General features: G+C 41.7%; 1 protein-coding gene across 3 annotated transcripts in view; it reads left to right on the forward strand.

Annotated features, from left to right (window-relative positions):
- PRRG4 (proline rich and Gla domain 4) overlaps positions 1–20636 on the forward strand; it is a 450979-nt gene that overhangs the window by 398600 nt on the left and 31743 nt on the right. For all 3 annotated transcript variants that reach the window (XM_044059763.1, XM_044059762.1, XM_044059761.1), the window contains one exon: positions 744–876. In XM_044059763.1, the coding sequence (XP_043915698.1) occupies positions 744–876 (133 nt within the window). The remainder of the gene's footprint in view (positions 1–743; positions 877–20636) is intronic.

Genomic DNA, 20636 nt, shown 5'->3' on the forward strand with positions numbered 1-20636 from the left:
AAGGAAGAAGAGGATGATCAAATTTCCACTGTGCAAGACACTAGCTGGATTCTGTCTACAGTAAATTGTGTAGATCCGTAAATGAATCCTTATCTGCATAGCAACATAAATACTCTTAGGAAGTTTGAGTATAGAAACTACTTCAGAATTTATACAGTGCTGAGATAAAGAATTTAATTGTGTGCAGAGGAGGAGATAATGAAGACAGGGGCATGGCAGAAGTCCTCTGACACATTATACAGAGGAATAAGATAGAGGTATAAACTAATTTCCTTCAAAAAGAAAAAAATATTTCAGGGCCCCAAATTACCTTGTTATAAAATTGGAGGCTGTGATGATTTAAAAGGTATATTGATGACTTTCTGAGGTGATGGGCAAATTAGATACCATGTAAAAGAAATTTTTTAGATCTTACCATTTTAAGCATGCTTTGATAGAGAGGAAGGAATTGTTTAGGTTGGAGCAAAATGGCAACATTTACTTGGAAAACAAAATAAACTTAAAAGTTTAAATCTTCAGTTCAGATGGCCCACAGGACATTTATACCAGTAGGGTGTGTATGTTTAAGGTGCTACACTTAAAAGTATTGACATCCTTGGGGAGCAAAAAAAGCATTTATTTGGCTTCTCCTTATCATCTGCATGAATGTATCTTAATGAGCAGATGCTTGCCTTGGGTTGCACTAAAAAAGTAAACAAGGTGTTTTGTTTACCATCTTTTTTGTTGTTGTTTTTTTTTTTCAGATCAGAACACCCAGAAGGTTGATATTACTGCACTGTTGTCTGGCCTTATTGGTGGAGGAGTGCTACTAATTATTGTGGGGTTGGTTAGCTGTTATTTCTGTAAGAAAAAGTGCCAACCCAGAAGAACAGCTAGGTAAGACAGTCAGTCATATTATTTTGCAGAACTATTTTCCATTTTCTGGTGCTTTTTGTTTGTCCCCATACATCCTAGAGAAGTCTGCAACACTCCCCTTAACTATTCATAGCAGAAGTACTCATTAATCTAAATGGAAGCTAAGGCCAGTACAGTGGTGGTGAACCCTGATTGGGTGGTTAATAAAAATGTTTCTGTTTCCTGGCCTACTTCTTGTTTTGAAGAAAGATGTTTGTTGTCTTCCCCTTCAGCCAGGATGCATTTTAACATAACTTACACAGTTTATAAAGTTACTGATAAAACAGGGATACTTAATAAGTCCAAAAATGCCAAAGGCAATCTTTATGTGCAGTGGCATTAGTCTAAGTGTCAGAACTTTAGTAACCAGCGTAGGTGATTGATTTAAGTGTCATTTAGAGTTTGAGCCTGGGGCACACAGTTGTCTCCATGAGGAAGAACTAGGTTTTCCTGGGATAGCACTTTTAGGCGACAGTCATAGCTGTTATTTTTAATAAATCTTTTATGTGGTACACATTTACTAACACAAAGTGTTGTTTTGCGTCTAGACACATTGCTGGTGCAACATAACTTTGTTCAGATAAAGAAAGTTGATTAAGAGATTATATTATTTGAGAACTGGTGACATTTTCCATGGGCATATGTGCAGCAATGCAGGTAACATCTCTTTGCCCCATTTACAGTGATTTTTTTGTTGCATGTGGGGATTACCTCTGTCCTTAACAAGATCTGCCTAGTGTAGCAATATAGTCCTGACCACCCTCTAGAGGTGAAATTGTCACAATATGCTGAGTCTTTCTCCAATGTATCTAGCCTTCTTGCTGCCAAAGTCCATCAGCTTCCCTTTGTTATTGTCATCAAAGTGTAAATATAGTTACTTGGCAAACAGATTGCCTCTGACAGCATCTTATCAAGAAACAATAGGATGAGACATGAATAAAGCTGTTTAGTTGATTTCTATGTAATGTTGCATTATTACAAGCCATGCTTCTCTATTCAGTTTACGCAAAAGGTTTCAGTGCTTTCACACCCAAAGACTTAGTGGGTAGCTGGTATATATAAGTGATGTGCCAGTGTTTATAACTTAGAAAACAAATGGCTATTCTTTTGGAATGAAGCCTAGCAAAGAAGACAGTTAAATCAGTGTAAGCAAAGATATAGGGTGAAACAGAATTGTGCACCTTAAGTCTTTATGTTGCAGTAGCACCACAACATTATCTTGGGGACTTTATTAAACTGGAGGAGGAATGTTTGGAAAACAGATCAGGAATAAGTAAATATTTAATCAGTCGAGTCTTAGAAAAACTATCACAGTAGGATGGTGCGCCACTGCTGTGCAGCAGAAAAAGCATATTCATATTTTATGGTGAGCCATGAATTAGACTGTCAACTTAAGCCTACTAGCTAAAGGGGGTTAATGAGTTAAGAGCTGAGCTGAAACAACAGGAACTAACATTTCCATTATATAATGCAGCTTTTTATGGTTTACCTTTAGCTATCCTAGTAAGTTTGTGTCAGTGTGTGTGTGTGTGTGGCAGACTTCTAAGATGCTAACGGAAACTAGTGGTCAGTTTTCTAGCTCTTTGTTATATGGTGCAAAGTTCTGCTGTGGTACTGTGCGAGTATTGAACAAGTGATAAACTGACTGATAGAGCATTGACACTTGTCGTTTTTCTTAAATTTATCTGGTCATGTCTAATTTTTTTCAAACTTCAGCAGCTCTTGTATTGATTACCAGCATATACAATTCTTTCTACATAGCAGCATCTGTGAGTTACTGAAAAAAGATGATTAGGCATCAACATATGATGGGTATGACTAACATGGCTTGTGGTGAGCTGAGGGGTTGCTGCAGTTTAGAAAATAGGCTTAGAGACTCGGCAAAGCTGGCTGGATACCTATTCATAACAAAAAAATATATGTGACATGACTAAAAACTGCAGCCACCAATTCCTTTGTACTCACTACCTGTGAGTTTTAAAAAGCTATGGTAAATGAGCAAAAAAAAAAAAAAAGAACACAAGCAAGTTACTGCAGTAGCAGATGTGTGTGTAGGTATGGTGGCTATTTATGTATTCATTTCGTGACAGTCAAATTGGCTACATCTGTGTGTTTGTTTGTCTCTGTAGGCAGGAGTAGTAGTAATTTGCACTGTATGTGACTGGACATTACGGAGTTAAAATATATTAATATAGCTATTCATGTATTTGTTCATTTGATTTCATCAGACAAATGGGTCCTGAAAGTCAATCACCAAGGTTGCAAATGTCAGTAGGAGGAAATTTCTGTTTTCCAGGAGATCATTTCTCATCCTGCACACACTTTTGTTTCCACCTGTTTTTCATCACATGCTTGCCTAGGGAGCATAGCTCTCAACTCATCCTTTCAGCGTAAGAAATCTGGACAAAGCCTAAAATAATGGGTGGACAAAAGCCCAAAACTAGTAACATATTTTAACCCAAAAACAGGACAGATTTTAAGTAATGCATTTATAAAATTAGAAAGTTGCTAACAACATGATTTGTATTAGCATGGAATTTTTTGCAGGATATGAAATCTAAAATTCAAATGTATGTTGTTATTTAATGACTTCATTCCTCACTGATATTGCCAGAAAACCGCACATTTTATGAGGAACAGACCAAAATTTGAAAATCTGCACATTCTACAAAAATCTGGACAGTTGAGAGGTGCTAAGGAGTGATAGAACCAGTTCCACCTTCCCATGTGAGGAAGAGGTTTTATTCTAGGATGTTCCTGGTGCCAAAGAACTGAAATGGAGACCAGTTCTGTATCTTCCTTTTTTAAAAATGTTTGTGATAATTCCCAGATTCAAAATGTTGTCACTTCATAACTTGTTACCTCTTCTTCCTCTTTCAAGTTTCTTTGTACACTAGACTTAAAAGATGCTTATTATCACATCCCTATTCCTCCAGACTTCATTCATTTCTTAAGGTTTTGTGTCTGGATCACATTATCAGTTCTCTGCCTTTCACTTTGGACTATCCACATACATACAGCACGATGGTTCACAAAGCGTTTAGCTCTGAGTATAGCTCATTGCCGGCTACAGGGTTTCCACATATTTCCCCATTTAGACGACTTGCTTATCTTTGCAGAGTCTTTTTGAAGGTATCAGGAATCTCTCTTGGGTAAGAAATGCCTTACACAAACTGATTCCAGCAGAACATTTGAAAGTCTTTTTTTGACTCCCTCACACAGGGCATGTTCCTGGGATGTCAACTAGATACCTCATTTCAAAGAGCTTTTCTTCCATGGGAAAAAAAATTATCTTTATCTAGATCTATTTCCAAGGTTTTCCACTCAGACTTCAGGCACTGAGAGGGGAATACCACAGGATTTTGGGTCTCATGGCACCTATGATTCTCATGATACCTGTGGTACAACAAGATACCCCAATGGCAGATACAAGCACATAAATATCAAAGAGATGCTTGCCCTGATCAAAGCAGTGTACTCTCTGAACCATCTTTGGTACACAGACCTCATCAAGTGGTGGCAGACAATAACATCCAGTAGTCATGTGGTACATCAACAAGCAAGGGGGAAACCGGTCTTACCCTCCCTGCTGACTAGCCATGTTAGCTTGGGTATAGCTTTACAGCACAGTTTCACTCTACAGGCATCCTACATTCCTTCAGAGCAAAATTGTTTGGTAGCTAAATTAAGCAGGACCAGGGCAGACCATCACAAATGGAGACTAGATCAAGGGGTCTTCCAATATTTGATCCATTTGTGGAGAATTTCACAACTAGACCTCTTTGCCTCCTCTCTGAACAATCAACTGGCAAACGTCTGTTCCAGGACTCCATGTAAGTAAGTCTGGAAGGTAGATGTCTTTTCTTTGTATGCATTTCTACCCTTTCCACTAATATCCAGAGTACTCTGAAAATTCAGAAGGAATTCCCCAAGATCATTGTGGTGACTTCCTTCAGGCCCAGTTAGCAGTGGTTCTCCCTTCTTTGGAAGTGGTCAAGGGCAATTATCACAAGCTTCCTCACATATTGGATTTACTCATACAAGGCCAGGGGTGTTTGATACACCCAACCATCAATCATCTTCAATTGACTGCCTGGATGATAGGGTTGTAATCCCTTTTAAGCACCTGTTTTTTGAAGATGTGCAACAGGCAGTAATGGAGGCAAGAAACCTGCTACTAGAAAATCATATAATAATAAATGGAAAAGATTTTGTAGATGGTGCCAGCAACATAACCTCCGCCCATTCAGGATTAGTTGTTCTCTGGTTTTACAGTGTTTGTGTGAGTCTATCCATTGGCCTTTTTTATTGCTCTATCAAAGTTAATTTATCTGCTGTTTCAGCATGTTTGCCCATGGATCCTCCTCTTTCAATGTAGTCTCATGTCAAAATGTTCTTGAAAGCCGTTTTGCATAAGAGGCCTCCTAGAAAACTGGTGTAGAGAAGCTAACATGCTTCATTTGACCAAGCTAATCTGGCTGACGTGAGGTTCTTAACGTGGAAAACAGTTTTACTGATTGCTCTTACCTCTACAAGAAGCATGTCTGAGTTTCAAGCTCTTATGTTGAGTCAACCCTATCTCATTTTCCACAGGGACTTTCTTTGAGAACTAATTCTTCTTTTATACCTAAAGTAGTACCCAAGTTTACTTTAAGCCAAACTCTAGATCTCCCTGTTTTCTTTCCTGAAACTAAAGATGAGGGAGGAAGGACACTTCATACCTTGGATGTCCACAAACAACCTGAGTACTCGTTTGACAGAACTAAATCTTTCATTTCTTTGGATTAATCATTCAGTTTTTGTGAAGAAAAAAAGTCATCAAAATAGACTATTTCCAAATGATTATTTAAGGCTATTAACATGTTGTTATATACAACCAAAACAAATCTATTCCAGGCAGGGTCAAGGCCCAGTCTAACTTGTCTTTTAGTCAGTTCAGCTTAGGCTGCTGGTTGACAGTCTAAGTGCATGGAAGGTGCCCTGAAGCTTTGGAAGCTGGCTGGCCATTATATCCTTCGCAGGATATAACCCAAATAACTAAGGCTACTGCAGCAGTGATTATTTGAATGTCTACTGTTATGGTAAGTTCAACTTACAGAACTGTACTTTTCCTGGTATGCAGTATTCAAATGCTTTTTTGCCATTTCAATGTATACTGCATAACATTCCTGCTAACAAATGTATTTGTGGAGTTTCCTCGATGAAATGAAATGTGAAACATAATGATAATGTTAGCATTTTATAATTAATGTATTACTCATCTGAAAAGAGAAAGATCTTTTTTGCTGTAATCTTTGTGTGTATAAGCTTGTATATATTCATCATGCAAGGTGGCCGGCAAGGCACACCATGCTGTTGTAATCAGTTTCTATGCTAGGACTTCTCAAAGGTATATAATAATAAAAGTCAAAAGTAGAAATAAAAGAAAACAAGTTTTTAAGGTGGCAGTGTAATCTTCTAGAATAAATGTTTTGAACTCACGTTGGTTTCATACACCTTCTACACAGCTTTAGAGTACACAGTGTTGCTTTATCGGTTCATAGGTGGGTACTAGGCTATTGACCTTAGGGCCTATATAAGCCTAGCCAAAAAGGTACCCTAGCTTTCGCCACCCAAGAAAATTATTTTCCTGTGCCATTGTCGAGCAGAGCCACAGATGTGATCCCCGGGGTGAATTTCCTATTTCCCATCCAGTCATCAAGATTTTTCTTGAAGAGTGCTAATGAGGAGCTTTGTTTGATATAGACAGGTAGTTTGTTCCAGAGTATGGGAAGTATGTGGGACAGGAATCTATCACTCCAGCATGTTCTGTTTATTGTGGTGACAAGGTTTAGGTCCTTAGAGTGTATAACTCGGAGTGATTGGGATTTCTTTAAGTGGAGCATGTCCAACAGCTCTGGGTTTGACATAGCTTTGTATGTTAGACAGAGATTACCTCTGAGTAGGTGATATGCGATGGAGTAAAGCTGGAGATTTTTGAGACGGTCTGCATAGGGCATCTGTTTGAGGCCAGTAATCCTCTTTGTGAGGTGTTTCTGAGTCCTTTTCAGTTGTTGTAGATGTCTTGTGAGGTACATACCAAAAGGGGCGTTGTACTCTATAATGGGTCTAATGAGTGACGAGTAGAGGGGAACAATGACCTCTTTTTTCCTGGATGAAAAACCTTTTGTGATGAGGTGTGCCATGTAGAAGGATTTTCTGACTACTGTCGGGATGTGATTATCAAAGGAGAGACTACTGTCCACCTGTGCTCCAAGGTCTCTTATCACACTTTTGGTGTTAAGTTTACTACTGCCTGTGTGGTAGTTCATGGGTACAGAGTTTTTACCAAAGGGGATGAGAATGCACTTTTTGGCATTGAGCTTGAGGCCATGGCTTTGACACCAGGCAACTATCTCAGTGAGGCCCTTTTGTAGGATGTCCACATTGTTAGGAGTTTCGATTATGGCTCCAAGAGTGCAGACCACACCTTCTTAATGTAAAACAACTGGTTTGAGGCCCAAGTGCGTAAACCAAAGGCTTAGAATAACAGTTACAATTTAATCAGGCTACTAATAAGCAGTAATAAACGCACCAGAATAAATGCAATTAAGTACTTTTAAGAACAGGCAGCAAAAGCAAAACAAAGTAATGAAGTAGGAAGAAACACAAATACAGTAAAAGCAGGTGAATAAAGTGCAATTTTTTTTATATAACAATAGAAAATGAGCAAACTGATTTAAACAAATTACCGACTTAACCAGTAAAAAGCTCAAAACCGAGCCCTGTTCCAGGAGTCTTTAACCAGACAAGTTCTAACTGCACACTCCTGCTTTAAGGGGCCAGTTTTTAATTTGCCCAGTTCAAATTTGTCAAAAAAAAAAAAAAAAAACTGCAAAAAGCTCTGTGGTTTCTGAGGGGTCATTATTCTTTTACACTTTTAGTCTTTGCTGACGTAGGACTGAGGTATACAGTTACTGAGAAATTCAATGTAGCATATGTGGATCCAAGCAGCAAAGCTAATGTGTTTGCCGCTGTCAGAGTTTTGACAATGTGCTCATCATTTAAAACAGACTGAAATTTTACACTTCAGATGAAAATTGTTGTAAAGGAAATAATAGAAACGCACTTCAGAAATACAGTAGGGACTCCTAGTAGTACACCAGACTCCCCATCTACATTGATGAGGCACAGAATTATCTCAAAACTTCATTGTTCAACATCAAAGTGAATTTTAGTGGTGTGTTGCCCTATCTGTTACATTTTTTGAATATTGTCACAGACATTTCAATCTGTTTGACCTAGGTGACTCATCTCAAGCATTACTAATCACTAAAACAATAACACCTAATACTACAGGTGACTCTCTATATGTAGTGCAGTTAAACTATGGAACCACGACCCACTTACACTGTAGTACATTCAGAATGCAAATTAATTTAAAACATAACTAAATCTTCACCTATCAGATCAATGGATCTGCTCCTGTACATATCCAGGATAAATGCCACTGCTGTCTTCAGCTTGCCATATCATCTAATTATTTCTCTTCTTTCAGAATCCTGTGCCTCACAACCAGTCTTCACCAATGCATGAACAGTTTTACTAGCATTCTGCAGCTATATAAACTTTGTTTTGTGACACTCTTCACCCCCACCTCTATACTTCTGATATTAACCTTATGATAGATATACATACACATTATATATGTATGTATTGAGAGAGAGAGAAAACTATATAGCTAGATTGCTATATAGGTATAGATATGTATGTAAGTAATTGTCTCTTAACCTGCGTGTTACTTAACTCAACTAAATATTAATATTTTCTGCCCTGTCTGGTTCACCTCAAATTCTTTGAATTTCTAAGCACCAATCACATGAAGTATTATCTTTATGACAAACCCACAGAGAACTTGACTATCTTGTTTAAAAATATTTGGTTACATTGTACTGGATTGTAACTGGATTCTACTTTGTGTTGATGGTATGCAGGTATTTCTCAGCAGATGAATTACTTTAAATTGGAATTTGGGGTACAACAACATTTTGTGGAAAGATATCCTAGGATTAACGGTATAGACATTTAAAATAGTGTGTGTGAGCTTGTGTTGAGCAGAATTGTGTGTGTGTGTGTGTGTGTGTGTGTGTGTGTGTGTGTGTGTGTGTGTGTGTGTGTGTGCGCATTTGTATATATCATGTGATAAGTCTTTAATAATTTTACTATTAAAAGCAGTTTTGAGCAACATAAGTGCTGATGCCTTTTATTGCCAAATTATATCTAAACCTTTTCTGCCTGCCCAAAGTGAGGTGTGTAGGTACCTGTAGTATTCAGTCTTTGATGAGTTAAATTTGTTTTATGTATTTGTTTTAGCAATGTATCCAATTATTTTTAAACAAGATAGTCATGTTCTATGTAAGCTAATAATCTTTAATATAACTTTAACTACTAAGTCTAACCCTTAGTAAACATGTATTAATAATCCTTCATGCCAAAAATGTACCCTCAGTTTCTGTCAATGATTACTGTCCAATTGCCAGTAACTAATCCTTAACTATATTAGCAATTATAATATACTTAAAGGCAAGCAGCTTGGATTTTGCCCAAAGTTCATTTCTCTAACAGTCATCTAAACCCAGACAAACCAGATTTACAGTAATACGGAAAATTTTTGTCAACCAGAACAATTTTTAGATTGTAAAAGATCATTTGAAACATAGAGCATATCTTAGTCTAACAAAAGTTAAAGACTGCATATTCTCCAATATGATAATACAGTGGTGTTCGAATTGCCTTTCTTAGCAGAACTTTCACAGTACTAGGCCATAATGTCTAATCAGACATAGGCAGTTTCACTACAAGGGTGAACTACAAAGTTCACTGTTGGCACTGTTCTCTGTATTTCTTAATGACCTATCTTGGGATCTTCCTCAAATCACTGGCATGCTTTATGCAGATGACCTGTTTATTAATGCAGCACACAAATTATCAAATATGCTAAATAAAACATTGTCACACAATTTATACACACAGAAATCCACAGTTATGCTTCTCTGAATGACACAAAAACTATCATTCACACCAAACACACTTTTTTGGACCCAAAAGAAACTTTACTACTTTTTTCTCAATAAAAATCTCAAGGTATGACTTTTCACAGGCATAATGAACATCAAGTTGAAATTCTTGCTCAGCTCAAGTTGTCATTTAATATATTCTGCCATTTCACCATTGAGTGTAATGGAGGCATAACCACAAAAAAAAGTTGTCTTACCATAACGTTCCATCTATGTTGTTGATCTTCTTCCATTCATTACTGATGGGTTCTTTTCCGAGCCCTCGGAACCGTGTTGGTCTAATACCAAGCTCACGTACACCAAAAAACTCTCGAGCTAAGCTGCTACCCACAATGCCTTTCTCCCAGTTATCTCAGATCGAGTTTCCAAAAGATAATGGATAGCAGCAGAGGCCATTGCTATGCAAAGAAAAACCGTGAGACACCACCAGGACCCATAAGATTCGCCAGGAGCCTATGGAGGGGGATGGAGGGAGGATTATGATGAATGGAAGATCTACAACATAGATGGAATGTTATGGTAAGACACAACTTCTTTATCTAATGTTGTTAATCTTCTTCCCATTCATCACTGATGGGATAGAATCCCAAGCTACCTGATATACGTGGGTGGCCCTTATGGCAGAACATTCCAGAGCACCATAGAGCCAAAGGCAGCTCTTCCTCTGGAAATCACATCCAGTTTGTAATGCTTGATGAAAGTGTGTGGTTTAGCCCAAATGGTTGCTGTGCAGATATCATCCATAGAGGCTCTAGAATGGAAGGCTACCGAGGAAGCTATAGCCCTAGTTGAATGAGCTTTGATAGTGTGAAGTCTGGTTTCATTAGCACATGAATATGAAAAGCATATACAGTCTCTGAGCCACTTAAAGTGACTTTAGAAACACCATTTTCCATTCTGGGGCCAGAGAAAGACATAAAAAGTTGGTCAGACGTACGAAAAGATTTTGTCCTGTCCAGGTAGAAACGTAATTGTCTATGTACATCCAAAGAATGTAGTCAGTATTCACCTTTGTTAGAAAAATTGGGGAAAAACACTGGGAGTTCAATTAACTGGTTCATAGAGAATTCAGACACCACTTTGGGAAGGAAGGATGGATTAGTGCATAGAGATACTCTGTATTTATGAAATATGAGGTAAGGCCTGTTGACACATAGAGCCTGTAGTTCTGAAACCCTTCTGGCAGAAGTGACAGCCACCAAAAAGAGAGATTTCCAAGACAAAAGTTTGATATCACATTTGGCAGCAGGTTCAAAGGGGGGCTGAGACAAGGCCTGCAGTACAAGCGATAAATTCCATGTTTCTAACGGGCATTTGAGCGGCGGTCTACTCAGAAACACTTCTTTAAGAAAGGTTTTGCAAAGCGGAGTGGACATTACTGGTGTGCCGTGTAAACCATTGTGAAAATTGGAAATTGCAGCTAAATGAACTCGTACAGTAGATGCAGACACTCCATGTTTGAAAAGTTCAGATTGATATTGAAGAATAGAAGAGGTAGTGGCTGAAAAAGGGTCCAACCTTCATTCTTTAGACCAGGAAGAAAACCTTTTCCATTTATCTCTGTAGAGTTTCCTGGTGGATGGTTTGTGAGAGGCCAGAGTAATATCACGAACATTAGAAGGCAGGGTTTCTTGCCTGGTGACTAACGGAAGTGGAGAAGCCAAGCTGATCAGCTTGGGAGTTGTGTCAACCCTTGGGGGTGAGAAATTAGATCTGGATGGGCATCCAGAATCCATGGAGGCTGTATCAGGTGAGGCCGGAGAAAGGGGAACCACACTTGACGGGGCCAGAATGGAGCAATGAGGATCACCTTGCATCTCAATCAAGTTGCTTTCTTTAGAAATAGAGGTATCAAGGGGATCGGAGGGTAGGTGTATAGGAGACCCATGGGCCAATCATGGGACAGTGTCTCTCGGTGACTCCACCTCCGGGGGGAAGTAGCTGCTGCATTTGTTGTTCGTGGGAGAAGCAAAAAGGTCGCAGCAAGGCTGGCCCCATTGTCTGAAAATCTCCGCCGCTATCTTGGGATTGAGAGACCACTCCTGAGGGAGCAGAATGCACCTGCTCAGCCTGTCCGCAATCACGTTGGACTTCCTTGGGATGTCAATTGCTATCAGAAAACAGTTGGAAGCTATCGCCCATTGCCAAATTCTCATGGTCTCTCGGCACAGGGGATATGACTTGGTTCCTCCTTGTTTGTTGATGTACCAGACTACTGACATATTGTCTGACTGAATCGCAATAGTTCCAGAGGGGAGGAGTGGATGGAGTGCTTGCAGTGCTAATAACACCACTCTTAACTCCAGAACATTGATGTACAGATCAGCCTCTAAATTCAGCCACATGCCTTGGGACTGTCTTTGCCTGAAAATGCCCCCCCCCCCACCCAATCAGGGAAGCATCCATGGTGCAAGGCTGAGTGGACTGAAAGGGACGACACCACAATTAGCTTCTGGCCTCAACCACCAAAGAAGATCTTGCTTGCACAAATTGGTTATGAGAATCTGAGTCTAGAGGATGAATGTTTGCAAACCACTTTGTCAGGAGGAGCCATTGTAAGATCCTCATGTGTAACCTCACCAGGGGAACTTTAGGGACGGCTGCAGCCATAGACCCCAGCCCCTGAAGGACTTCCCTTGCTGACATTCTTGTTTGACAAAGTATCACACACACTTGCGATCTTAGTCTCTGGAGTCTGTGGGCTGGAAGAGATACCAGACAAGAAAGAGTGTCAAGCACTGCCCCTATAAATTCCAGTTGTTGAGTGGGGTCTTGGTTGGATTTTTCCCAGTGTACAGGTATGCCTAGGGACTAGAGAAAGGGTGTATTGGAGAGCCATTGTCAGGAGATGCTTGGTTGGGGCAGAGAGGAGCCAATCATCCAAATATGGAAGCACCTGGAATCCTAGAAGTCTCAGATGAGCTGTTACCACTGCTAAACATTTCGTGAACACTCTGGGGGCCGTTGAGAGACCGAATGTCAGGGCACAAAACTGATAATGATAGGCTCCTAGCTGGAAGTGAAGGAGACTCCTGGAGCGCCTGTCCATTTTGATGTGGTAATACTCATCCCAGAGATCTATTGAGCACATCCAAGCATCCTCCCTCAGAAAGGGGAGGATGGATTGAATGGTAACCATGAGGAATTTGGTTTGAACAACTGATTTGTTTAAGTGGCTGAGATCCAAAATGGGTCTCCAGTTCCTGGTCTTTTTTGGCACTAAAAAGAATCTTGAGTAAAAACTGGATCCGCATTGGTCTGGAGGGACTGGTTGGATGACTCTTTTTTTGACATAGCTTCAATATTTCTGAAGCTGCTTCTTCCATTTGGTGGGGGTGGAACATCGGGAAGGTTTTTGGCAGGTTTGGGAGGGGAGGCTAGAGGGATGTAGTAGCCTCTGGAGATTATGCCCTGCACCCATCGATCATTTGTAATAGAGCGCCAGGCAGCTTGGTGCAGAGAAAAATGATCCCCGACTGCCTCCAGAGGAAAGCAATTGGGCAATGCTTCAGGAGCGCTGATAAGAATGCACAGAAAAAGAATCTCTGCAGTCTTGATTCCGTGGACACCCTGTGCCCCTGAATGGGCATCTTCCACCATTGTTACCCCCTCTGCCTCTGAGGGAATCCTTGCCACGTGTGTTTCAAAAAGGGCCCTGCAATGTTTTATGCCAGATTTTTCCACTACCCAGGTTCCTGGAAAAGGAATGTTGAGGTTTGGAATAACGCAGGCCAATGGTACACAGGGTCTTTTCATCTTGTTCGCACCTGACCAGAGTGTCTTTCACTTTGGAGCCAAACAAAGATGATGGCTTAATTGGGGCATTTAAAAAGAAGGACTTGGAGTCCGCAAGGTCACATATGCATATCCAGGCATGACGCCTCATAACAGTGCCTGCACCCTCAGCTCTAGACACTCCTTCAGTTCCATGAGACAGAAACCTCATGGACAAGTTGGATATGGATTCAAGGGTGGCAAATTGAGAGGCAACCTTGTGTCGCACCTCATCAGAAACTTGACCTGCGAGAGTTCCAGAATGCTTAGTGATTAGATCTCTTTGGAGTCTCATGAAATGTGCCAGGTAATTCAGGAATCTTCCAGCAAAGGTAGCTGAGGCAAAAACTCACTTCCCCAGTCTGTCCACAGCCCGAGACTCTCTGTTGGGCGGGTGAACAGTAGAACTTTCTTCCACTAGGTCCTTTTTGGTGGCCGCCGCCACAACCATCGCTTCAACTGGCAACACCTTCAACCAGTGTGGATGCTCCTCGGGGAGGGGAGTATTTTATCAGGTCTCCTTGGGATGGCCTCTGTGGAGTCAGGTTTCTGCCAGGCATGCTGCATGACCAGTTGTACCAGCTCGTCAGCAGGTGGAGTCACCCAAGAAGTAGAAGGCCAGGAGTGAAAAGCCTGCAGGAACACTGATTCCTCTGAGGAGGGGTTGGAGGGCTTCCATCCACCCCTCTGTTTTAATATTTCAAGGATGTCTCCAAATGGGTCATCATCTGGGGATGACCGTGGAAACCCCTCCTCTTCAACGTAATCCATGTCCTCAGTCAGCGACTCTTCAGGCGAGTCGATGTGCTTCCTCTTGCACAACTTCTTTCGAGGAGGTTCCTCAGTGGGAGTTTCTAAGGAAGACTCTGAAGAGGGAGCATCCTGGACAGGGATATCCTGAGCCCCCCCCCCCCGGTGTCCCAGGGAGGTAGCCCATGGTAGCTGTAGCTCAGAGAGAGCAGGAGGAAGTTCCAACGTCGGTGGAGCACCTCCGGAGGCAAGCTCTCTCTCCATCATCCGGAAAGCAGGCCCGCCCGAAGAGGAGTGGGGGCCTGGAACAGAGCAAGACAGCCTCAGAACAGGGGTCACACCCTGCCGCATCGGACCCGCTCCCAGAGATGGAGCCTCCAACAAGATCAGAGCCTGCAAAATTCCTGAAGCCGAGGACGGCACCGTTAAGGCACTCGGTACCATGCTCTGAACTGAGGAATCCGCCCCCCCAACCATGAGATGAAGGAAGGGATAGTTCTGGCAGAACTAAAAACCAAAGAGTCGACCTCTGGGCCTCAGTGACAGGCACTGTCGGTGCCTGGGGGGGGGGGGGAGTGTTCCACCACAGTTGTCGGAACAGTGAGCTTTGGTACCGGGAGGTCCAAAGGAGGCGAATATGTGGGAGTACTGGGAAGAGCAGCACCCAATCCCAAATGGGGATGAGTCTTAGGCCCATACAGAATCCCTCTGGCTGTCAACAGCTGATCCAACAAGCGCACCACATCAGGTTCAGATAGGCTCCTGGTGGACCTAGAGGATACTCCTGAAGGAGAATCTTTTTGGTCCAAAAAGGGGCTATAAGCATGTAAATGGGTCCAGAGAAGGCGATTATGGGGTCCGTGGTGTCTGAGAAAATGGGACCATGGTCTCTAGTTTGGAGACAGGTAGCAAAGGCAAGGATATTGTCGGCGTCGATGGGGCACTCGTAATCACAGGTATCATTTCCTGAGAAGTCGACAGAAAAGGTGGAGCTGGAGCAAGTAAGGATGGTGCCATAGTCAAGACAGTCAATGCCAGAGGTAGCTTCGGCACTGAGGCACTAGTTGTCACTAGAACGGTAGAAGTAATCCCAGTAGTAGTTGGAGCAGAGGTCAAACCCATAGTAGTTGGAACCGAAGAAGGGGCTCTGTGGTCCGATGAAGACTTGTGGTCTTTATGCTTAGAAGTCGTACCTCTGTCACCAGAAGGTGAGGAGGGGTCAGAATGTGGGCGTTTTTGTGTTTGACTGGAGGGGTTGAAGCTTCCGACACACTTTGCTGTGAAGGAAAGGTTAGTTTGCTGTTATTTTTTGTATTTCTGTATTGCCTTTCTATATTTTGAATACTGTAGTTTGTTTTCTTTACTTTGTGTTTGCTTGCATTATTTTTAACAGCATATTAAAAAAACAAAAAGAGACCACAGCTCTCTCTGTCTGAGTCAGAATTTTTTTTTTTTCCTCCCATCCCATTTAAGTTGTCTTGTTAATACTACTGTCTTCTCTAGTCTAGTTGCCCGCCTCTTATATTAATCTGACCATATATCTCATTTCTCTCTTCTTTCACTGGCTTGAGTAATCAATCACAAATCACTTTATTTTGAAATCCCACCCCTTCAATTATTTAAATTTATTGGCTGTCTGAGTATTAAAAAGTAAGTACAAAGTAAAGTCAGTCCATCTTGCTGTTTTTAAAAATAGTAACTCTCCACTAAACCTTAACTTTTTACAACTGAAAAACAACAAAACCTCTACATTCTCTACTACTTTAGTGCACACCTCAGAGTGCACACTGCAGAGGTCTTTTCATAATTATCTAATTATTAGCACTTTCTCTCTACTCTAATTCTAAAATTCTCTCTCTATCTGACTTAGACTTATCTATTAGACTTTCTCTGCTTGTTAACACCAGCTAACCTACACTATACCACTCTCTGGCATAGCACCCCAAAAAACCCCCCCCCACCCCACCCAAAAAACCGGTCCCCCCGGTCCTCATAAAGTTTTTTCTCTTTTAAGTTCTTTTTGTCTCCTATGTCCATGTAGAGGTCTCCTCCTACCCAGCTGGTCTACCTGGGAATCCTGACGAATGTTACAATTGCTCTCAATACACAGACAACCCTCTCCTCTCCCCCACACAGACAACAAACCACTCTCCACAATGCAACCTGCGAGAGAAACTGGGCTCAACAAGAACTGGACAGGGTTGGCAAGACCAGTCAGACTGGAAGACCAGTCAGGAGGCTGGAGTCCAACACCACACATAGAACACAACTCACAGAACACAACATAATCAACACATCATCAACATAAACACAAAAACACACAAATCCAGCAAACATCAAAATCAAACAAAAAACAGCAACCACCAAAGAAGACACCACCAGAAACAACCAACACCTGCAACACCTCAAACATTGCAACAGCAGTCACAGTGTCACAGAGTGTCAAACCAAACACACCCAGCACTTAACTCCAAACACTCAGACTCACAGTCAGGTCATTGGTGACTCTCTGATCACCCACAGTCAGTCATGCTCTCGAACTGAAGGTCTGATGAGTAAGATAAGCTGCAGGTCCTGGCGGGAGCACTCCACATATCATAAAGGCAGGAGTAACTCCCTGACCAAAATAAACTATATACATATGTCACTGTCACGCTGGTACATGGAGACATTATGACCTCAGACTCCAATGAAAAAAAGAAAGGGTAGCTCTGGGAGCTACTCCCATTCAACAGAGCAAGATGATCTATGACAAGTATCCTACCTTCACCAAGAATGATGCCACAATACAGAGATAAGATGATCAATAAAGGCTCTTGCATTAAAATGAAACTTTTTTCGGCAAGGATCAAATTCTGTCTGCCTGGGATGACATGTTCAACAGGCACTAAAGGCTAGCACCCCTTGGCTTGGCGGCTTCATCCTGTCTTGGATTCTTTGGCAGGCACCCCAAGGCCCCACCACCCCATAGAAAAAGGCTCAAATAAGGGAAACCTACCCCTACTAGGAAAAAAAAAGGACAAAAGGGGAATGCACTAAGTTGTAATGCTGCATGTCTAAAATCGACTCCTGTATCCAATCAGATTTCAGGCCCCCCTTCTCAGTGTGGAGAACATGATGTGCAGGTGCAGTGAGAAGAACCTCCCGGAGAGCACCTGACCATACCCATCACTATCAGGCAAAAATCCGGATGTTACCAAGAACCCCAAAAAATATTGATCGAAGAACCCATCACCCAACACTATTCCATGAAGACACCCACACACCAACACCTAGGTGCTGAGGTGGCATACGATGACTGAGGAGACCATCACAATAGCATTAACCACAGGCAGTTCTGCTCTCACAAACAGGGGAATGTTACAGGCCACCAAACCCAACTAAAGACACACACAAAGACCTCCATAAAACACTAGGAGGATAAATGTATCTAAACTTACCATTCTACTAGAGATGGGAACACTCCCTAATAAAGACTGGGAACACTAAGTCAGAAGCCCAAACACATCCCAAAAAACCTGAAATAACATACACATGAACATGATGACACAAACAACATCACCACACTGGGGCAGGAAAACATGTCCAGTTCACACATCACAAACGAGGGAGCACAAGTACTAGCACGGAAGATGCCACAAACAAGCCCGAAGCAGATCACAATCCCGCTGGGCTGATAAAAAAAATCCCGGTAGTAAAGAAAATAAAAAAGCCGTACTAAACAGAACTGCCAGCCCACTTTCTCCTTTCTGAAGACTGAGTGTCCCCTTAGAAAAGGCCAAAGCGTGGAAAACAGTACTCATGCGGCTGAATCACTTCCAAAATGAACTCTCATAGCAATGTCCACTGCAAAGATAAAAAGCAATCCCAAAGCAAGGAAAAAGACTCTTGTACCAAGGCAAAATCCCAATAACTAGAGACCCCAGCCATAAACAAACTAAACAACAAGAGCAGGAATAATAAAAGGTAAGACTCAAAAAAATTCAATATAAGAAGACAGAAAAATATACAATAAAAAAAAAAAAAGGAGCATTCTGAAAAAAAAGCCCCCCAAACAGAAAAAAGAAAAATAAAGGCAACTCAAAGCAATCATGATCCTGGTTTAGGACCTACTGATAAAACAGACAAACTAGTTCAAAATGATGTGAGGTTTAGTGATCCCTATGACATGAAGATTATGATATCCTTACACTCAGGCCAAGAACCCAGCATCCAGGTTCAGCTGAAAGTGTCCCCATTCCCAAACCCTCTCTCAGAGAAATCAAGTGAGAACTGCTCTCCCCCCAAACATCTCCAAGCATGAAGTGAGAATTGCTCTCTCCCAAATAAAGCTCCTAAGCATCCACACACTATGATGGGGTCCGTAGGACAGCTGTTTAATCATAGTCGGCTGGGGTGAAGCCCACAAAAGGGACAGCCACCAAATCATAGTCTTCCCACTGGACAGTATTACAGGATCCTGGCAAGGCTGGAAACACTGACCCATTAGCTTGACAAGCCTTTACCGAAGAGTGAGAAGAGGCAGCTAATGGACCTCATAAATAAAGACTGTGTGAATTTTGGAGAGGTCAGAGTTGATGGCAGTAAATAAAGACAAAGGCCATTTGCAGACTTTGGGAATTCACCAGTTTTTTTGTCCAGTCACAGATCATTTCTTGTTTGTTAAACTTTCACCATAAACTGTAACCAATATATGGCTAGAGCCTTTTGCAGTCCACTGATGGGTCATTGAAAAACTCATCAGCAGAAATGTTAACCCATACAGGTCGGGTATCATTGAAAAACTCAAGGCCTGAGCCATGGCCCAGAACATCACAGATTACTACATGCCTCATGCAACTCAGCAACCAGTTAAAAAGGAAGTTGCTGGCAGCGTCCTACTAGCTGCACTCTTGTTTGGCACTACTGACCCAGCTCAGTCCTGGTCCTGTTGTTTGGGCTCTACTGGTCCGGTTTGCCCAAACACAGGAAACTATGGCTGAAAAAGTTCTCACATGACTGCAAAAAAATCCCATGGTCCCTATACTCATCACTCAACAGATATCCTTCAGAAGAAAATCACAAAAGACGACAAACTCCTGGTGCCAGAGCATAGTCCCTAAAAAACAATGCAATTCCATAGCTGCTGTAGTCTTCAGGAAAACACCATGTACCTACCATCATGAAAGGACCCTGCTACCCCTGAAGTACACAGTCAAGTATTCATCACTAGTTTGGTGAATAACTATGTCTCCTGCTCCTCCCCCATTTGCCAGCTATCTGAGTGGACAGGAATTCGAGAGTAGCTGCCCACCCAGGTTCAAAGGGATTCTCATACTCAAACCAAATCATTCTAGTCTGCTGGATACAGAACCCATAGTATGTGAGGCCGAGTACCTGATCTTGCCACAAGGTGTATGCCAACGACACAGCAGGAGGAGATCTGCGCTAGATTTGAACAATACAGTCACCTCACTGCTCAATCTGCATCACTCCCCTCAGAAAGGGTAGTTCCCGCTTTCGGTAAGGACTGCATGACTAGAAACTTTTTACCTTCTTATTACCAAGGCGTGCTCAAACCCAGATTTGATCAAAAAAAGAAGGGGCGGAGAAAGAAATAGCCTCTGTCAAAGGAGTAGGTAGAAGGCCTTTCAAAATTAACTTATTTTTTTGTTCGTTCAGCGTCCGCTGACTAAGACTCTGACATATCTGACAGGGAGGTTCCACAGATAAATGAGAAACTCCCAGACAATAAACGTAGCTATCATGACTGTCACTGTTGGGGAGTTTACCATTGCAGGAGGTGCAAACCCCGATGTCCCTTTTTTATCGGACATATTCATCCAAAACAAACACACACATACACACAAAATAGAAAGAAAGGAAGATACCAGCGATGGTATCGAGAGATACCACAACGGTAGGAGAGGGCATTACCAACAATGGTAAAAGAATTACCAAACGGGTAGAGATAAAGTTGAGAAAATTAGGCTATATGGAGAGCGATAAGAATAAAAAGGGTATACTGTCTAGAAAAGTGACAAAAGTCCAATCAGCACTCAAAAATATATCAAAAATATTTCACTTAGCTGGAGAGCTCAATAAAACTCGACAGGTAATTGGGAGAAGGGCATTGTGAGTAGCAGCTTAGCTCGAGAGTTTTTTGGTGTACGTGAGCTTGGT

This window comes from Protopterus annectens, chromosome 17.part0 (assembly GCF_019279795.1).
Source record: "Protopterus annectens isolate FY-2018-M chromosome 17.part0, PAN1.0, whole genome shotgun sequence".
Lineage (NCBI taxonomy): Eukaryota > Metazoa > Chordata > Ceratodontiformes > Protopteridae > Protopterus > Protopterus annectens.